The 18,907-nt window shown below is 37.5% G+C and overlaps 1 protein-coding gene across 2 annotated transcripts; it reads right to left on the bottom strand.

The window, feature by feature from the left end:
* Window positions 1-5,489: 5,489 nt before the first annotated feature.
* On the bottom strand, window positions 5,490-18,903 carry LOC114240456 (uncharacterized). 2 transcript variants are annotated; one of them, XM_028170997.2, is made up of 7 exons: window positions 18,440-18,903; window positions 17,208-17,279; window positions 15,844-16,002; window positions 14,942-15,016; window positions 12,036-14,272; window positions 10,905-11,147; window positions 5,490-10,224 (listed from the first exon to the last, which is right to left on the bottom strand). In XM_028170997.2, the coding sequence occupies exons 1-7, from the start codon at window positions 18,576-18,578 to the stop codon at window positions 10,192-10,194; spliced, it is 2,958 nt and encodes a 985-aa protein (XP_028026798.2). In that variant the 5' UTR covers window positions 18,579-18,903; the 3' UTR covers window positions 5,490-10,191. The 2 variants fall into 2 exon arrangements, with proteins under 2 accessions (XP_028026798.2, XP_089589790.1); XM_089733664.1 differs by having other exon boundaries at window positions 10,962-11,147.
* Window positions 18,904-18,907: the final 4 nt, after the last annotated feature.

Below are 18,907 nucleotides of genomic sequence, written 5' to 3'. Positions count from 1 at the left end.
AGGTAACTGAAGTCCAGTTTTTTACAGTTTTTAGATAACTTTCTTCATTGTCCATCGAAGCCCGAGTATATTTTTTTCGAGCCAACCCCTGATTCCTGAAGCGTTGTAAAATTAAATCACGGGCACAATTTAAAGCACTATCAATTTATTTACGGCCTACAAGAAGCACAAACACAAACACGAAGAACATTGTCAATATGTATAATTATGTTATTTAAAAGCGACAGAGTATACAAGGAGTGATACTTTAGAAAATTCGTTAAATTTAGGGTTCCCTGTGTTATGCGTAGGGTAGCGATGAGGAATGGCGCGGCGTTCACTTAAGCCGAATTTACATTACGAAATTAGTGGCGTGAAATTAATTTCGTGACATTAGTTTTACCAACAGTTTCACGTGTAATTTAATACTTTCGTAATGCATGCATTAATTTCATGCATGCAAATTAGTTTCGTGCCCTGCGCGATTTTTTGGTGAAATTAGTGTCATGCAACTAATTTCATAGTGTAGACGCGACGTGAGACTAATGTCGCGAAAGGGCCTGCGCTGTGCGGACGTGTGTAATGTTAGTTCGGACGCGCTTCAAGCGTTGAAAATGGCAAACCAACGATGGAGTACAGAAATAAATATAGATCTTATTAATGAATATCAATGACAAGGGACCCGAAACACCTACAGTAAAAAATCAAAATTATCTTCACTCATTCGAAAATAGTTTTTATAATTCTCAGGATCTTCATCTGCTAATTCAGAGACTAACTTCATTGCACCTAAATGCCTTCTTGTTGACCATCCGCGAATCTACCAACTTTTTTTTCTTGATAGTCTTTTTTTAAGTTTATAGGTATATAAGCATTTCTTTAGCTACATTGGATATAGCAAATTATAGCTTTGATGCTGTTGGCGCCATGGTTACTGCGATACTGTGAATTTCGCGACACTAATTTTTTAACGAAATTAGTTTCGCATATATCGAAACTACTTTCGTAAAACTGAGTTCAACATGCATGACACTAATTTCGTAATGTAAACTCCGCATTAAGGCAATGGTGTATATTTTGAAATATTTATTAAAAATCTAAATTAAGAAATGTAACAAAGTCTTAAACTATTGCGTAATCAACAATTCAACAACAAAAGCATATATCTTTGACCTACTAGTAACGGGAAAACCATTTAAAAAAAACAGGGTTGAGCGGCATTGCCCCTGACTTTGGGTAATGCCGCTCAGGGTTAGGGGTAATGACGTTCTAACATGTTTTCTTTAGAATGTAATGAGTAAGATACATTTTAATAAACAATATTATTGAGGTCAACTATAAACAATAAAATTTATGTCTACAATCACAAATTAGCATCAATTATTTGTATGTATGATTAGCCTGTTTCAATTTAACAAATGCCTATAATGAAGCCTTAGATGTTAAATCAACTTAAATTATTATAATCAGAGGCCAGACTAATTAAAAGTAATATATTATTATTGAATTTAAAAATAACAGATGTATGCGTTTGGCGAATCCCACCCTGAACATAATATAGCATGAGCCCACAGTCCACAGATAGTTCAGGGATACCATTCGTTATTTTTTCCGAATTCCTCGCAAATAATTATAATTTTGTTATCTATATATAAATGAATTGCTGTTCGTTAGTCTCGCTAAAACTCGAGAACGGCTGGACCGATTTGGCTAATTTTGGTCTTGAATTATTCGTGGAAGCCCAGGGAAGGTTTAAAAGGTCAGAAAATATAAAAAAGCTCGGAATTACATAAAAACAAACAATTTTGTTTTTCCTTTGATGTGTCCCCTTGATGTGTCTTTTATTTATCGATTGAGGCACTACGAAGTCTGCCGGGTCAGCTAGTAATTTTATATAATTTGTTATAATTTTTATCGTCTACATGCATCATACATCATCACTGTCATCATCGCAAAGGTGCTTCTTCCTCTTCACTCTCTGAAGAAATGTCTCGTAAATTTTTTCTCTTGTAAGTTTTTTGTTTCTTCTTCTTCTTTTCATCGTCAACTTGCTTTAGTTTTGATTCTTGACATACCTTCTACAATCGCAGTTTTAGCAGACAGAAAGCTTTCTTCGGTCAAGATGCTTTAACGGTGGTCCTTTGACGATTTCTTGGCATATCGACAACAATAAAAAAAAAAGTCACTACGGGGTAATGGCGTTCAGCTGAGCGATATAACCCCGAACGTTCGTTTTGTAAATAATTTAAAAATAAAGAAAAAAAAAACGCACTATGTTAATATTTTAAAATACAATAATTTAAAAATAAAGAAAAAGAAAAACCTTGAAAATTGTTTTCATTATCACAAAATTAAATAGTTTAACTGTCAGAAAGTAAAACTAAAACTAAATAACAATCATAGCTTAGCTAAAAACTAACTAACTAACTTAACTAAAAAGACCACGTAACCAAAAATTATAACAACGCGGCCGCAAACATAGAAATGCACTTCACTGTCGCACTGTCTATCACAGGCCCTCTACCCGCATGTCTCACACGGCGTTTCGTTTTGCTACGTTAAATTTTGCCAGAGTTACAGAGGTGAGCGCCATTACCCAGTGAGCGTCATTCCCCCTCTTTACCCTACCAGAGACTGACAAATATACTTTTATAACTTTACTGGTGATAGGACCTCCTGTGAGTCCGCGCGGGTAGGCACCACAACCCTACCTATTTCTGTCGTGAAGCAGTAATGCGTTTCGGTCTGAAGAGTAGGGCAGCCGTTGTAACTATACTGAGATCTTAGAACTTATATCTCAAGGTGGGTGACGCATTTACGTTGTAGATGTCTATGGGCTCCAGTAACCACGTAACACCAGGTGGGCTGTGAGCTCGCTCGAACATCTATGCTATTAAAAAAATTAAAAAAATAAATACACACTTTATATACTCATGACAATAATAAAACTTCTAAGGATAATATGACACTTTCAAATAAAACAAACAGGTCATATATAAACCATATTTTGAAGTTTGAAGTATTCATGGTCTTGACTCTGCTCATTAAAATCTCGAGATATAATCGGCTTCACTACGACACCTTTATTTGGTATGTTACGTACTTAAGTTATGATACACAAACAGGAAATTACGATACAAATAAATCGATCGCTTTTCACACACTAATAAATCTATCCTTTATTTGATATTGCATTTTTGTCTCGATCACCATGTCTGCAACCTCTATGAACCTCTAACAATACATCGGAATATTCTTTCAACGGTATTACACGAACGGTTGGACTATCAGGGCTATCCCTTTTAAAATAAGGTAGTCCAATTCACTGATGCTCATGACCTCGTATTTTCTTGACCAGTAGTACTCTGCAGGAGTCCTCCGCGAACCAGATTCTGTGGCCACCTTAGCATTTTTAGGTGGCGAATAACCTCAAAAATCTTACTATTTGTGCAAGGCTTTGTCACAGCTTCCGTTTGAGAATTGTATAATTTTTTTAATATACCTTTAAAATCAGAATTCTTTAATGAAATGTCTTCTCCACACGATTTGCACTGTTTTCAGTTATTTTTTGACGCCGTTGTTATTATTTTGATCAACAGTGGCGCGCGTGGTAAAAAATTGAACTAAATATTTCAAAAAATTGAACTAAATATTTCAAAAAATTTAACTAAAAATTTCAAAAAATTGAACTAAATATTTCAATTTGTCGCGGCATTATGAAAACGGCGCTTGAATTGTCGAGGCTATGTTGTGGCATATTATAAAGTGACACGGCAATTTACATTTTGCCTTCGGCATTTTACATAGCGGCGAGTGTTTTTAAAACGACGACGCTGTTTGTAAACGGCGGTATCATACAAATTGCCCGCGACATATACAAACACCCAGACAAAGAGCAAACCAACCTGTTCATCATGCGAATGTTTGCCCGATGTGGGAAACGAACTCACGACCCTCGACGCAATAGTTAGGGGCGCTAATTTCTGCACTACCGAGTTATTCAGTTGTATTGTAAGCAATAGCTATGACCAAAGCGTATCGTATCAAGTCGGCCAGCTGACTAATGATGTAGTGTTACCAGCTTAGGAGCAACGACAAAGGGAAGTTCTTCCACCGAGCAGGTTACTGTTTAACGGCCGTCTGGTGTAGTGGTAAGTGACAGAAGGGGGTCGCGGCTTCGAATCCCGCCAAGGGAAGATATTTGTATGATAAATATAAAATGTCTTTTCCAGGGTTATGGATGTATATTATATATATGTATGTATGTTTATAATAAAAATCTTACATTTATTTCCGTTATCTGGTACCTGTAACACAAGTTCTTTACGAACTTAGCACGGGACCAGTTAACGTGGCGTGATTGTTAGTAAATATTTATTTATTATTACCAGAATCCACAGCGGCGCCAACACTAAGGCCTGAACGATGAGGTTCGGGCAATCTGACGGTAACGCTAATTTGTCATGGATCCCGCAAATAACTCAATCAGAATACAATAGAAGTTATTAAAATTTATTAATTGCTACTCCCAAGAATACTCAAACCCTGACCTGATAATTATTCTAATGGTTGAACGATCGCTTGACTGAAGATAGAAAACAGAAATAAAACTGTTTAACCCATTGCTATTTAAATTGTTATCGAGAATAGCAAAATTATATACATGTAGGTAAACCTATTCACAACAATATTATCAAGCGTTACGGTATCAACTAAGTTATATTGAACCACACGGTGAGTAACATTTTCCGAATCCTAATTAAATTCGTCTGCGTGCACACGAAATAAATAAATCTAGTTTTATTGGAACTGTTACTCCAGAAGAGTTTTCCGATATCAAATAAACCATTCTTTATATGTAAACATATTGAATAAGAGAGAATAACAAATATAAAACTAACTAAGAATTTAGATGATTTTTATAATAGTAAAGTAAAGATTAACTAAAGATTCACCACAATACTTCGTTGTCCATCTTCTGATAGCAATACTTTTGGGGAGAAAAGCATTTCTTTGAAGCAACTCATCATCTCAACATCACTAGAATGTGTCTAAAGTAAGTTGATTAATGAAAACTGTCTCTCATTACGTATGAGGAGATTTGTGATTACTTAGAACCTAAGCTTAGCTTTCCGTCGAAGCGAACCCGTCACTTACGACGAAGGACTCGACGAGTAAATTAACCATCAGACACAGCCCACTGCGTTTCTCGCCGGATCTTCTCCGTGGGTCGCGTTTCTGATTCGGTGGTAGATTCTGCGAAGCACGGCTCTTGCTAGGGTTTGCGTGAGCAACGTCGTCAGGTTTGAGCCCCGTGAGCTCACCTACTTGTTAAGGTTACGCTAAAATAGCCTATCAAGGCTATCAGCTTAGGCTCACAGCCGGCGTCTTGGCCAAAATCTAAGTTCTCACGCTACCGACTAGAATATCTATGAACAAAGCGATTCGAAAATTAACAATAGGAAAACAAAAAATGAAATACATATATAAATAAATAAATAAAAACACAATTAAAAAATATATTTTTTATTATACAAAAAGTAACACTCAAAATTATCAAAAAAAACAAAATTGGAACTTAGCTTATTTGACCTTCATCATAAACATATTCTTAACGTCAACAAACTTAAGATTATAACGATTCACTTAATTAAGATACGTAGAAATAAATGTTTGATCACAAATTGTTTATTTAGTGCCCACGATTGATACACTGACGATCTCAGCCGATGTTAAGTGATAAGAGGAGTTTGTAGACATCACAAAGGGATAGCCGTCATTTATATTGAGGCAGAGTGAGAGAATAGTATATGGCCCTCTTGCTCTCCAGATCAGAATATTGTAGCAGAAATAGATTCCAATTCGTGCAGGCTAACAGTATATCCCCTGCCACCGGGTTTAATTGGCAAATTATAATTTAGTCCGTATTAATCATAATAAAAACTCATAGTATGGCACAACGAAATAACAGCACGTTTTTTTTTAGGCAAAGGAGAACTAGTTTTGACGTTTAGCTGTCAAATTAACTTTACCCGCGTAAAAGATTGAGTTTTTAACTTAAACTTCTGGTTTTTTTTTTTATTAAATTGATTTGGAAGAGATCAAAAGCATGGACTGCTGATCGAATAGTTATAGTTGGGACAGGCTATTATTATCATTCAACATGAACTTCTCTCCTCGGCGTTTCCCGAGCGCTATGACATGTCTGAATGTCTGTCTTCAAACGAGGCTTGTGGAGAGTACTTAACGGTAGGCAGAGGCTTATCTGTTCCTCTGCCTACCTCTCTAAAAAATAATAATAGAGATACTTCAAAATCATTAGGTTCGGCGTCAGCTCGACAAACCCAACGCCAGAAGAACGAATCCGTCTTTAGACAACGATACTTAATCTTTATAATTAATATGATTTAATAAGAACCAAAAGACGACTCCGTGTAATGAACATACCTTTGTTATATTGTTTGTTCCTGTCAAGATATACCAATGGCGAAGATATAACAACACCAAACAATAACAAATTTTTATCATGCGCCTTACCGTGAAGATTCAAACTATTATACAATTTCTAACAAAACGTTCTACTTAAGAAACATGTTTTTGTACTCTATTCAACGTGTAAAAGGCAAAGTAAATTTATGCGTATATCGACTAATGCTTTTGTTATTTACATATTTACAAGAAACATACATGAAAATAATCATAACGCTATTCACTATTTTACATTTTCACATTCATATTTAGAATTCCGTCAATTCAGAGCCATAAGGTCGTACTGTAAAACAGATACTTCGCAGTGGATACCTAAATCTAAATGTTTGTCGTTGAAAAAAATACTCTATCTAAAGTTTAAAAGGTTTTAATTTATTTAAAAGCCGAATGTGGTCGAAGGGCCTCTTCAGAAATGACCCCAGCGTGCGCTATAAACCGCCTAAGCCAATAACAATGACAACTGACAGATTTGAAACGGCATTCATTTAATCACGAATCAACTATTTTAATTTTACAATACCGATATATTCTTTTTTTTATGTTTGGATGGGCAGACGAGCTCACAGCCCACCTGATGTTAAGTGGTTACCGGAGCCCATAGACATCTACAAAGTAAATGCGCCACCCACCTCGAGATATAAGTTCTAAGGTCTCAAGTATAGTTACAACGGCTGCCCCCACCATTCAAACTGAAACGCATTACTGCTTCACGACAAAAATAGGCAGGGCGGTGGTAGGTAACCTACCCGTGCGGACTCACAAGACGTCCTACCACCAGTAATTACGCAAATTATAATTTTGCGGGTTTGAATTTTGGTAACACGATGTTATTCCTTCACCGTAGAAGTCAATCGTGAACATTTGTGTCATGTCTCCACATTGCAATGTCTATGGGTTGTGGTAACCAGAGATTGAAGACCTTGAGGCTGTCCACCTGAAAAATTTTTTTTTAGATAGACTTTTAAGTGTCACTAATCACCATCAGCCGCCTTCTCTTTATATTTAACTTCACATTTACTTTCATTGTAATTGCCGAAGTAATGTCGATTATACTCAAATCGCCGGACTTGGAACAGTGTGTTTTTTAACGCTCTCGATAGCGTAAAAGTTAGCTCATATTTGTATGGAATGGGAACATTTGCGTACGTTTGCCGCTAGGGGCGCTGTTCCAACTGCATACAAAATTGGGCTAACTTTTACGCTATCGACGTCAAAAAACTCGCACTAAGCACACAGAAGTCTCAACATTAGGAATAAATAAAAAATAATAATACTGGAATAATAGCTGCCTACCCTCTCACCGGAATGTGATTGCTATGATGCAATACGCCAAGCACGTAACTCTGAGTTCGCAATGTAAATATATCGAGTCCTCGATACGAAAACGGATCATTACATTGGACGGTAGTACTCGATAGCCAGCCAGCCTTCGAGATTTACTTTAGCGTATGTCAAAACAATTATCGTGCTGTCGATTATAAGTTTCGAGTTTGGAAAACGTGAGGATTCGATCGCGAAACGAAAGTAAATTCATTCGTGCCGCTGTAATTAATTCTTTTTACGGACGGTAGGGGCGCTGTTTAAATTCCTATACACTTTTTTCTCGATAGCGATACGAATACTTTTTCGATACCTATTCATTCGTGCTCGCCCCTCAGTGTGCTTAGTGCGAGTTTTTTAACGTTCCCGATAGCGTAAAAGTTAACCCAATTTTGTATGCAGTTGGTACAAAGCCCCTAGTGGCAAACGTTCCAACTGCATACAAATTTGAGTTAACTTTTACGCTATCGAGAACGTTAATGAACTCGCACTAAGAACACAGAACGCGACGAACCCCGGAGCTCTCACTTGCCCACTGAGTTTCTCGCCGGATCTTCTAAGTGGGTCGCGTTTCCGATCCGGTGGTAGATTCTGCGAAGCATTGCTCTTGCTAGGGTCAGTGTTAGCAGCACCCCGGATTGAGCCCCGAGAGCTCACCTACACACGTTAGGGTGAAGCTGAAATAGCCTCTCAAGGCTATCAGCATAGGTAGGGGGAAAAAAGAGGTCTCACCACGCGAACTGCCAGTTTTAATTGTAATGTTTTATTTTAATTTACTCCACAGTGCAACCTTATGTTTCTGTTAATAGTAACCTGTAGATTGTAGTTAAAGATTTAGTTAGTTTTTTTTTAAAAACTCCAAAAATTTATTCTTCTGAACCATTTAAATAATAGTACAATAGTAGCATATAACAGAGTGAGTATTTAATTACGTTAACAATTTATTATCATTAACTTGGATTATATCCCTCTGAATAAATCCCCTGGATCACTTGACTCCGGACATAAATACATAAATATCTTTAGGATTCAAAATGGCCGACATGGAAAATTTAATTCAAAATGGCCGAATGGAAAATTTAATTCAAAAAAAGATTCGAACTTTCCACGTCAGTTACACTAAATGAACTATATAAAATATATATACCTACATAAAATAAAAATAAATTGTGATACGAATTTCGAGATTCCTCTTTTGTGTAAAAAATAAATATTGAATCGATAGGTGCTTGTAGAATTGTATTTTATAAGTTACCCAATTATTAAAGCTACCATTCTCACTATACTTTTTTTTTTGGTAATTTCCGGCAAAAGTCTCCAGAGATGAAAATCCTTAACAAACAAAAATATTTTTACAGCATGTCGTTCAGACGAAAGATACAGTCCTACGAAGCCAAGGTGATCTCGACATCATCTCACATCGTCAACTAGATTTCGACGAAAACTTACACCTTACAAACTTACTACACTACATCGCAGCGAGTTGTACTTTTGTAAATATATTTACAGATTACAAACTATAACGACAAAAACATATTAGACTTTGGTTACTATTCCGACTGAAAAAAACTTCGAGACTCTTAAACGTGGTCCAGAAATAAAACGCGTCTTTAAGTCGTAGCGACGTCGCCATCGTGAATGACATTATCAATGTCAATACCTAACGAATTCCTAAATAGACACTTTAAAAATTGAAGAAACGCGCTACGCATTACAAACGTAAATTTTAAACTGAGAAAATATTGATATGTACATACTCAAATTATTAATTATCAACGAATTGTCCAATATTAAGGTAATATCGATGTGCTTCGAAGGCGTCTATTTTGATAAGTTTTTTTGTTCGTCAGGATCACTTCAGGATACGAAAATCGTGATCGCGAAATCTCATGCAAAATTTTTCATTTCAAAATTATGGTAATTGGGAACAAATCTCATGAAACAGTCATTTTATAATTTACATTTTGGCGCAATTTACAAAAGCGACTTAAATCGAAATAAACTTATTTGGTGGTATGGATTGACACCGGTGACGTCATCACAACTATCTGATTTCCTCCTTACCAACCTCCTGCCGTTTTTGAAGTCGGTTAAAAATGGACACTTTAAAAACGTAAACAATCTTAACAAATAACGTGTGATAGTGTACAATCAATTTGAGACGTATCGAAAACTAATGACACCGCGAGAAACAATGTATTTTAAACATAATCAGAGACTCCATAGACAATGAATTAAAAAAAAAAACTTTGTATTCTCATTAAAGTCGAAAGTTAACGTCAAGACAAAAAATCCTTCAAGACTTGCACTTATTTATTGTTCTAGACTATTTAGACGGAATTAGTTTTTAAACAAAACAAAAAATATATTGGTGAGTGCTAAAAAAATCCTAAACGGAAAATATCAGAAATCTCTCGCGCATCGTCGTTGGTAACTCTGAAACAAATAATGGTCGTTAGAAGACATAGACATAGCCAATTAAAGAAATGAATTGATACAATGAAAAAAATGTGCACCAGGTTAAGAGCCTCTTACCTTTTAAAAAAAAACCTATCAATGAATAAAGATTTAGGTGCCATTTTGCTAAGTAAAAAGAAAAAAAACAAGTCGACGTAAACGTCATGTGTCAAACGTCAAATTTGAACTACGTTAATGTCAGATCAGTTTTTGTCATGGCACATGCTTCTCCATTTCGTACCTACGGGTTCGGTATATTTGGTTTTTATTTCACGCGTCGTTTCACGTCATATCGCCATTGTCAAAACAATATCTGCTGTGATCCTTTAGGATATTTCGCCTTACTAGTTCACTAACGAAAGTTTACAGAAGTTATACTTTTTGCTATATAGCAGATATTGATTTGACAACGACGGTATAATATCGAAGGACCCATTTTTATCGACCTACGAATTTTTGTTGGTTTATGTTGTCTTTGCGACCTCTGTAAGTAAATAAAGTACACCAATTACATCGGTATAATTGCGCCACGTAAACCAGTGCTATTTGCTGGTTCTACTGTATGTAATCATGCACTTGTGAAACTACAACGCGAGCTCAGCAAAACAAAACAGCAGAGGACTTTTGCGGAGAAAATATTGAAAACCTTAAATACATACAGGATGGTGGGGTCTAGTCGGGGGGCGGTACATGACCTGCCGCCGGGGGGGCCGTACCGGTGGTCGTACTGAGGCATTGAACAAAGACATCAGTGGCGGTGGTGGTCTGGGAGAGGGGCGCCCCCATTTCTGGAAGTGTTTCGGCCACTCTCCCACGCTAGAGTTTCGACTAGAAGAATATTGATTGAATCTTGGATAATTCGAATCCGTAGGAGCTGTGACGGCTGGCTCTAGGCTGTTTAGCTGGAAAAAAATTTTTAGACGATTATAAAACTTTAAGGAAAATGCTTTTTATATAATAATATATTGACTGTAATGGTAGCAGCAAAAATAATATTTTTAACTTTTACAAAAGAAGGCGATTGACTATTTTTCCACTGTGTTTTTTTTTAATTTTGAATAATTGAAAATTCCCAGGTTTCTTTGCCATACTTATTTTTGAATCATCACATCTTTATTAATACAGCTTTGTAATGCATTATGCAAAGCACTCAAAATACGTCTTCAGTTTTCCGACTGTGCCAATAATAGCAAAACCTTGATATTCCGAAGTGGACATTATGTTCTGCCATCTAGGGACGGTAACCTCTTAACATTGCATCGACCGTGAGCTCATGGACACGTCTAAGTAATAAATGCAGCAGAAGTACACGGTGTAAATAACGCACATTTGAAGTCGTCGTGGCCTAAAGGATAAGACGTCCGGTGCATTCGTATCGAGCGATGCATCGGTGTTCGAATCCCGCAGGTGGGTACCAACTTTTCTAATGAAATACGTACTTAACAAATTCACGATTGACTTCCACGTTGAAGGAATAACATCGTGTAATAAAACTCAAACCCGCAAAATTATAATTTGCGTAATTACTGGTGGTAGGACCTCTTGTGAGTACGCACGGGTAGGTACCACCACCCTGCCTCTTTCTGCCGTGAAGCAGTAATGCGTTTCGGTTCGAAGGACGGGGCAGCCGTTGTAACTATACTGAGAACTTAGAACTCATATCTCAAGGTGGATGGCGGCATTTACGTTGTATATGTCTATGGGCTCCTTTAAATAATTGATACTAGGTGTGCTGTGAGCTCGTCCACCCAACTATACAATTAAAAAAATGTAAATACAAATAAACGCACCTTTGTCTCGACGTTGGTCGTGTCGGGCGATGTATCTGACCTGGGACACATCACGGTTAGAGATTCCATCCCGCGGTCAAACTGCGCGACCTGCCTCGAACCAGCCCGCGTTCTAGCAGATAAGTACTCTTCTAGCAAATTCTTATTGAACGCCCCTAGCTGCTTCTCGAACTGGGCCGCCATGTTGCTCTGGAAGATTGAGGCGTCCGTGCGCTTGAGGATGTCCAGCACCGCCCGACTCAACGGATCCTCGTTGGGCAGGATACAAACCCTCTCGAGCACGTGATTCGCAACCTCCTCCCCAAAGCCCATATCGTTGGCGACCATGAAACTAGTTAAATTCAGGAAAACCGGTTTGAACCTGGAGAAGTTCTGCGTGGTCGCGATGGTGAGCATTAGCACGTCGCAGAGTTGGACTGACGGCGCGACCTTGCACTTGAGAAGATCCCCGTAACCTTCAAGGTCTATGTGATTCAAATACATGAGAACATATTCGAGCACCGATAGTTTGAGATCGGAATCGTCTTTGTTGCCGTGCGTCGCTTTCGTGATAAAGTCGATCGCCATCTCGACGAGGGTCCTGGTCAATTGCCGTTTCCGACACTCCTCCACGAAACAAAACCCGTATTTGCGGCGCAGATTCGAGTAATCCCGGAGAATCATGTATTCTCTGATGAAGATGCTCTCGTGCAACGTTGCCAGTAGGCGTTTGACGTCAAGAACGTCAGGGATCACGTGGGGGAAGCGGCACATCAAGTTCTTACAGTGGCCAAGTGTATTGTAGAAGCAAACGTTTTTGAACAAGACGCTGTTCCTAGCGTGCATCGGTTTATTCTTTGAGGCCATGAGAGAAAGAGTATCTCGATTTTTCACGAATTTCGCCGGTCCTCTGAAAGGTTCCACGATGTCTTTGGCAGACTCCTGGTAGTCGTCTTCGAAGCTGGCCATCGCAGTCTCCGCTAGAGCGTCATAGAAATCCTTGCCGACCGACGTAGAATCTGCGTTATGCCTTTCGCAGATCGTCTTTTTTGAGGTCTCAGCTTGTCCATTCGTTATCTTGGTGGGGAAGTACGTGAACTTATCAGGTGACTCATTCTCGGAGATAGGACGAGGAATGTATTCTTCCTCGTTGTCCACTGTACCGTTGACCGCTATGGAGCTATTGAATTGGGATAGTTCCATACCACTGATGCTTTCGGCGAACAGTGATATTGCATCGTCGTCTTCATAATTATAACCTCCTACAGACAGCCTCACGTTGTCCTCATTTGAACTCTGCATCGGTTTAGAGACGAGCGGAGGACTCAGTGCTGAGTTTTGATTCAACATACAATTTCCACTTTTGTTCGATAGATTCCTTCTAGTACTTTCTAGATCGTCAGGAACTTTTCTAGAAACATCTGCGGGCCTCACGAAATCCACTTCGTCATTGTGCTTTAAGCCGACACCTTGTCTATCCAAAGTTTCCTCTGTATCATTCGTGACACCTCTTAAATGATTTTTAATGCACCGACAATTATTAAGAACGTCGCTTTCTTCCTTCAATACCTTCAATATTTTATTCTGAAAACTGACTTTCGTATCGTCACTCGTATGTCCAATCCATTTCATGATTTCTATATCGAATTTCTTTAAACTAGACGACAATTTATCGAAGGCTTTACGGAGTTCATCTCTAGCTTCCGTCTTTTTAGCTTCATCGTTTTTATCAGCTGCCTCCTCGGCAATAGTGGATTCTGAGGTCATACTCAAATTCAGATCATTAGCTACATCAATTTTACTTTCGTCCGTTGACGAACTAGTAGATGAGGTCGCGTCACTATCGCACTTCTCTTGTTTGATGCCGTCACCTAATTTCGTTAGCCTCACGATCGGCATCTTGTTATCTATACGCACGATGTCGTCGATCCGGGCCGATATCGTCGTGTTGGAGCTGGACACGTCCTTGGTCCAGGACAGGTTGGATGAGCTGGCCACTGATACCTTTCTGGTTTCGACGACGCTTGGCGCTTGAGGTTCGACAGCGGACTGGACCGCTTCACCGCCCGCCTCTGCATGATCGCTAACGACTTTAGATATAACGTCTTCCTTACCTACGTTGTTTTTCTTCGTTATCGTCAACTTTAGGTAGCGCGTTATGTTATTGTTACGTGCTATTTTCGGTCTGTCTGCTGTCTTCTTGACTATATTACGTTTCGGGGTTGGCCGTTTTGGTTCCGGCGGGCGTTTCTTTGGTGCTGTAACAAGGAATGAATAGAAACAACTTGACCACACATAGGGACCAACCTACGGGTAGAACTAAACCTTTGACCTAATTAAACATTTGGAAATGGTTGGAAAAGGACATGTCATATGCTGTTGATTTATTTCAGGTAATTAATGAATAATTGTTTCCCCAATTCCTTTTCACACTTTGGATTTTTGTTAAAAACAAGGTCGATTCCGATCCGGTAGTAGATTCATTCACAAAGTAGCTGCCCTTGAGATGTTAGGTCTCCTTCGGAGGCGCTCGGGCAGCTATTAGCAAATCCCACTCCTCCTAGCTGAGGCTTTGCTCGCCCACCTGTCCTAGTGAAACTGTAGGCGTCCGGGCCACCAGTAATCCCATAAACAAAAAAAACAAAACAAGTAAGTATGTTTTAATTTATGTTTTACAGACACATTAAATTTATCATATTAATTTAATTGAAGTTTCTAAATCAAACAGCCATGTAAATGTACACATATTAGGTACATAACAGTTCATTGTCTAGTTTGCGCTTAAGGATCGAACCAAGACACCGTTATAGGAGCCTACACCGAGCGTCTTACCTATTAAGCCGCGGACGATTGTCTAAGGTCGCTGTTGATGTGGATAAGAACGAAGGCACATTACCCACATGATTCGTATAAGTATCGATATTTACCAGGTTTTTTTTCAGTAACCCCATCAGTCGTTTTGATTGTTTTCGGTGCTATTCCGTTGACAGCCGGTTTTTTATCTGCAACAATTTGTTTTTTGTTCTTTTAAGAGCCCATCAATTCTCTTTACTGTGCCAGAGGGTCTTAAGCAATAATAATTCCGCAATTGCGGCCTCAAACTAGGGTGCTCTAAATGCCGGATCTCCTCAGTGGAACGCGAATTCCTGGCAATGGTACACTTACCAAATGGTAACTAACCATTGTTACATGTGGTAATTGTCTAGTGCTATTTGGTAGGATTTAGTGCTCAGACTATCTTCAACTGATATTTGATACTGATTTTCCGGTTCAAGTCAGTTCAATGGATGGCAGCGTTCAAGTTGTGATGTCTAGGGCTACGATAAGCACCTAACTAAGCAATTAAAATAGAAAAAAAAAACACGTTAGATACCACATATCATGTGTGTCAGCAACTCCCAAAGGGGTCAGGTCTGGAGGATAACTTAACCAACCTCAAAATTGTGATTTATTCATAAAAAGTAAACAACTGAACAACTGGTATATTACCTATATAGAAAGCTTAAATTTAAACTGGATAAATTTAAACTTACTGGCACTAGGATCTCTTGTGAATCAGCACGGGTAGGTACCACCGCCCTGCCTATTTCTATAGTGACGCAATAATGCGTTTCAGTTTGAAGGGCAGGGCAGCCGTTGTAACTATACTGAGGCCTAAGAATTTATATCTCAAGGTGGGTGGTGGCATTTACGTTATAGATGTCTATGGGTTCCAGTACCAGGTGGGCTGTGAGTTCGACTCATCTAAGCAATAAAAAAAAAATAAAAAAAGTATATACTACAGAACTGAACAAGCAATATATCATAAAAATATTTTTACAAACATTACCATTTGATTCAGCTTCAGGCTCTAAGCTTGGCATGCCCCTTTTTGATTTTCTGTTAGTATTGACCTGGCGCGGGGCAGGCTTATTGACTGGTTCTATTTTGATGTCATTTTTAAACGAAACTACTATTGAATTTTTCTTAGTCAACTGTAATTTTGCAACTGTAAACAAATTTATGGTAGAAATTAATAGAATTTGTGCTCAGGTAAAATGCATTGAAGATGGACGAATTGTGTATTCCTACTGTAAGACAGTAACATGAACCCAGTCTTGGGACCTTACAATTTTATTGATATGAATGTTCTATTTCTGCAAAGCATTCGTACACTGCAGAGCACAATTGTATTGCAGTATTAATGAGACTTCAAGTTCTCATTGTTGGTGGGTATCCAGGCAGTAGGTTGGTCAGTATCCGCTTTTTGATGTATTTCTCTGTCAACTCTACACACAATGTCATTGTTTTGGTGATTTAAACTGTGACTTCTACTTGAAAGCCTCATCTCATCTAGTCATGTTGCTCAGTGCGTCAAACACGAAAATCTATCGAATTCGTAATATAAATGTATCGAGTCCTCGATACGAAAACGGATTATTACATTACATATATATATAAGAATAAGTATAAGTTTTGAAGTCGTCGTGACCTAACGGATAAGACGTCCGGTGCATTCGTGTTGAGTGATGCACCGGGGTTCGAATCTCAGGCGGGTACCAATCTTTCTATTAAAATACGTACTTAACAATTGTTCACGATTGACTTCCACGGTGAAGGAATAACATCGTGTAATAAAAATGAAACCCGCTAAATTATAATTTGCGTAATTACCTGGTAGGTACCATGGTAGGACCTCTTGTGAGTCCGCGCGGGTGGGTACCGCCACCCCGCCTATTTCTGCCGTGAAGCAGTAATGCGTTTCGGCTTGAAGTGTGGGGCAGCCGTTGTAACTATACTCGAGACTTTAGAACTTATATCTCAAGGTGGGTGGCGCGTTTACGATGCGGATGTCTATGGACTCCAGTAACCACTTAACACCAGGTGGGCTGTGAGCTCGTCCACCTATCTAAGCAATAAAAAAAATAAAAAAAGTTTCGAGAACGTAAAGATTCGATTGCGAAACAAAAGATAAAAATTAATTAATGTTACTCAAATTCATTCTATTTATGGACGGTACGGATGCTGTTTAAATGCTGTTCGTTTTTCTCGATAAGGATATGAATACTTTTTCAATAGTCATTTGTGCTCGACCCTCTGATGATTCTTGTAGTTACTTGTAATACTCAGTAGGATACTAGATCACTCAGCACCAGGCAAGCTATGAGATTGTCGGGCAACAACATCAATAAAAAACAACATATATCAAATTACCTTCATTAGCCAATTCTATATTTCGTTCAAAGTTTATTGATTTCTTTGTTGTTCTCTTCCTTACTTGTCGTTCTGTAGGCAAAAACTCTGGTTGGTTATAAATTTCTTTTTCTAATATACTAGCTTAGAAGAGAATGGACTGAACCATAATTTTTGTGAGGCTCTTTTTTGCACTTTATGGTTCTCAAAGCTCATATTGTAAGTGAGTGGTATTAATTGGTTATTGGAGCCCTTGTACATCTAAATGTGAATGCCATAATTTGTGACAATCAGATAATTGGTTAAGACAAGAAAACTTAAGCAAACAAACTAATTTTGCATGTATCATAAATTAGTAGGTAGTATGGATTGGGATACAAATGAATAAAGAATAGAATAAAAGTATGATTTTGTCAGAATAAAAAGTAGCATTATTCTGTCAATCCCACAACTGACATTCAATAATGTTTAAGACACAAAAATATATTAGGATCAAATTTCAGACTTTTATGCTACCACTATATACTACTAATTAGTAAATTGTCAGAATGGTGATAATTCATTTGCATTACTTGTTTGTTTGCTGGAAGAAAACTTAAGAATATGTTATGCTCCTTATTATGCATACTATTTAGGTTTATGATTGCTCTTATATATTATAAACTTGCAGTAAAGTATAATTAGAATGAAAACTTTAATGTAGCTAGCAGAGCAATAATCTAACAAAAGTTTTGATTTCGCTTGGCTTGATTAAAGAGTGGAAAGATATATAAAAATTAAATAAAAAAAGTCTATAAACAGCATTCACTTCTATTAGCAATACATTAAATATCTTAACACTGAGATGAGTTAAATATAAAAATATTGACTTAAAAACGACAAGTTAATAAATTGTAAATCATTGTGGATGCACAGAACAATGTTCTGGAAAATACACTGAACAATAAACTTCTTTGAGAACAGAAATGTGAAACTTAGAATTTCTATACAATATACGGAATAAAGTTGCGTTTTGCAAAACAAAAAATAACGAAGTTGGCTAAATTATATAGTGGTGCTGCCTCAGCAAGTTTCAGGTGACAGGGAACAAATTTGTTATAATATTTATTGTAATATTGTATTAGACATCTTTTTTAATCTTTCATGTACGATTAAACAGTTTTATTAAACAGTTGTATTAAGGTACATAATTTAAATTGCAAATAATAAATGCAGTTAAGCTGTTTCAAACTTTCACTAACTTCGTAACTCACCTACGGGTTTTTGAGGCGGTTTTTTTACTGTGTCAACAGCAGGATTCTTCTTGTTAATTTTCTTTATCTGCTTCTGAGCTTTAGGAGTGGTTGCAGCGTTGGTGTTTTCAACATTATTTGGTTTTTTTCTTGGAGCCATTGCAAAATTCTGTGGTTATCTTACTAATAATAAAGGTTCAGTGGCATATTTAGTACCGAAACATGCATTCTTTCATTAAGTTTGATTATTTTGGATATGTTTATGAAACAAAATTATTAGCTTTAGTAACTATCGCAAACCGCTTCACATGAAAAATGAAAAACAATGTTTCTCTATTTTAAATTTTTAAATGAGATTTTATAACCTGGTAACTAAGACCTTTAGGTCAAAATTCTCTATTTTATACTTGTGATTTTGATAGGGATAGACAAAATGATTAAATAAGGTTTCAGAAATATCGATTAGATTAAAATCAAACCCAGACATAA

The sequence above is a fragment of the Bombyx mandarina genome, chromosome 16 (assembly GCF_030267445.1).
Source record: "Bombyx mandarina strain Sakado chromosome 16, ASM3026744v2".
Lineage (NCBI taxonomy): Eukaryota > Metazoa > Arthropoda > Insecta > Lepidoptera > Bombycidae > Bombyx > Bombyx mandarina.
The sequence above is the reverse complement of the archived record's forward strand: the minus strand, read 5'-3'. Positions and strand labels throughout refer to the sequence as shown.

Coding starts and splice junctions, on each gene's coding strand:
- LOC114240456 (XM_028170997.2), bottom strand. CDS start 18,578: ATGGCTCCAAGAAAAAAACCAAATAATGTTGAAAACACCAACGCTGCA. Junction 14,273..14,941: donor GGTTACTGAAAAAAAACCTG/GTAAATATCGAT, acceptor TCCTTGTTACAG/CACCAAAGAAACGCCCGCCG. Junction 11,148..12,035: donor CGACCAACGTCGAGACAAAG/GTGCGTTTATTT, acceptor ATTTTTTTCCAG/CTAAACAGCCTAGAGCCAGC.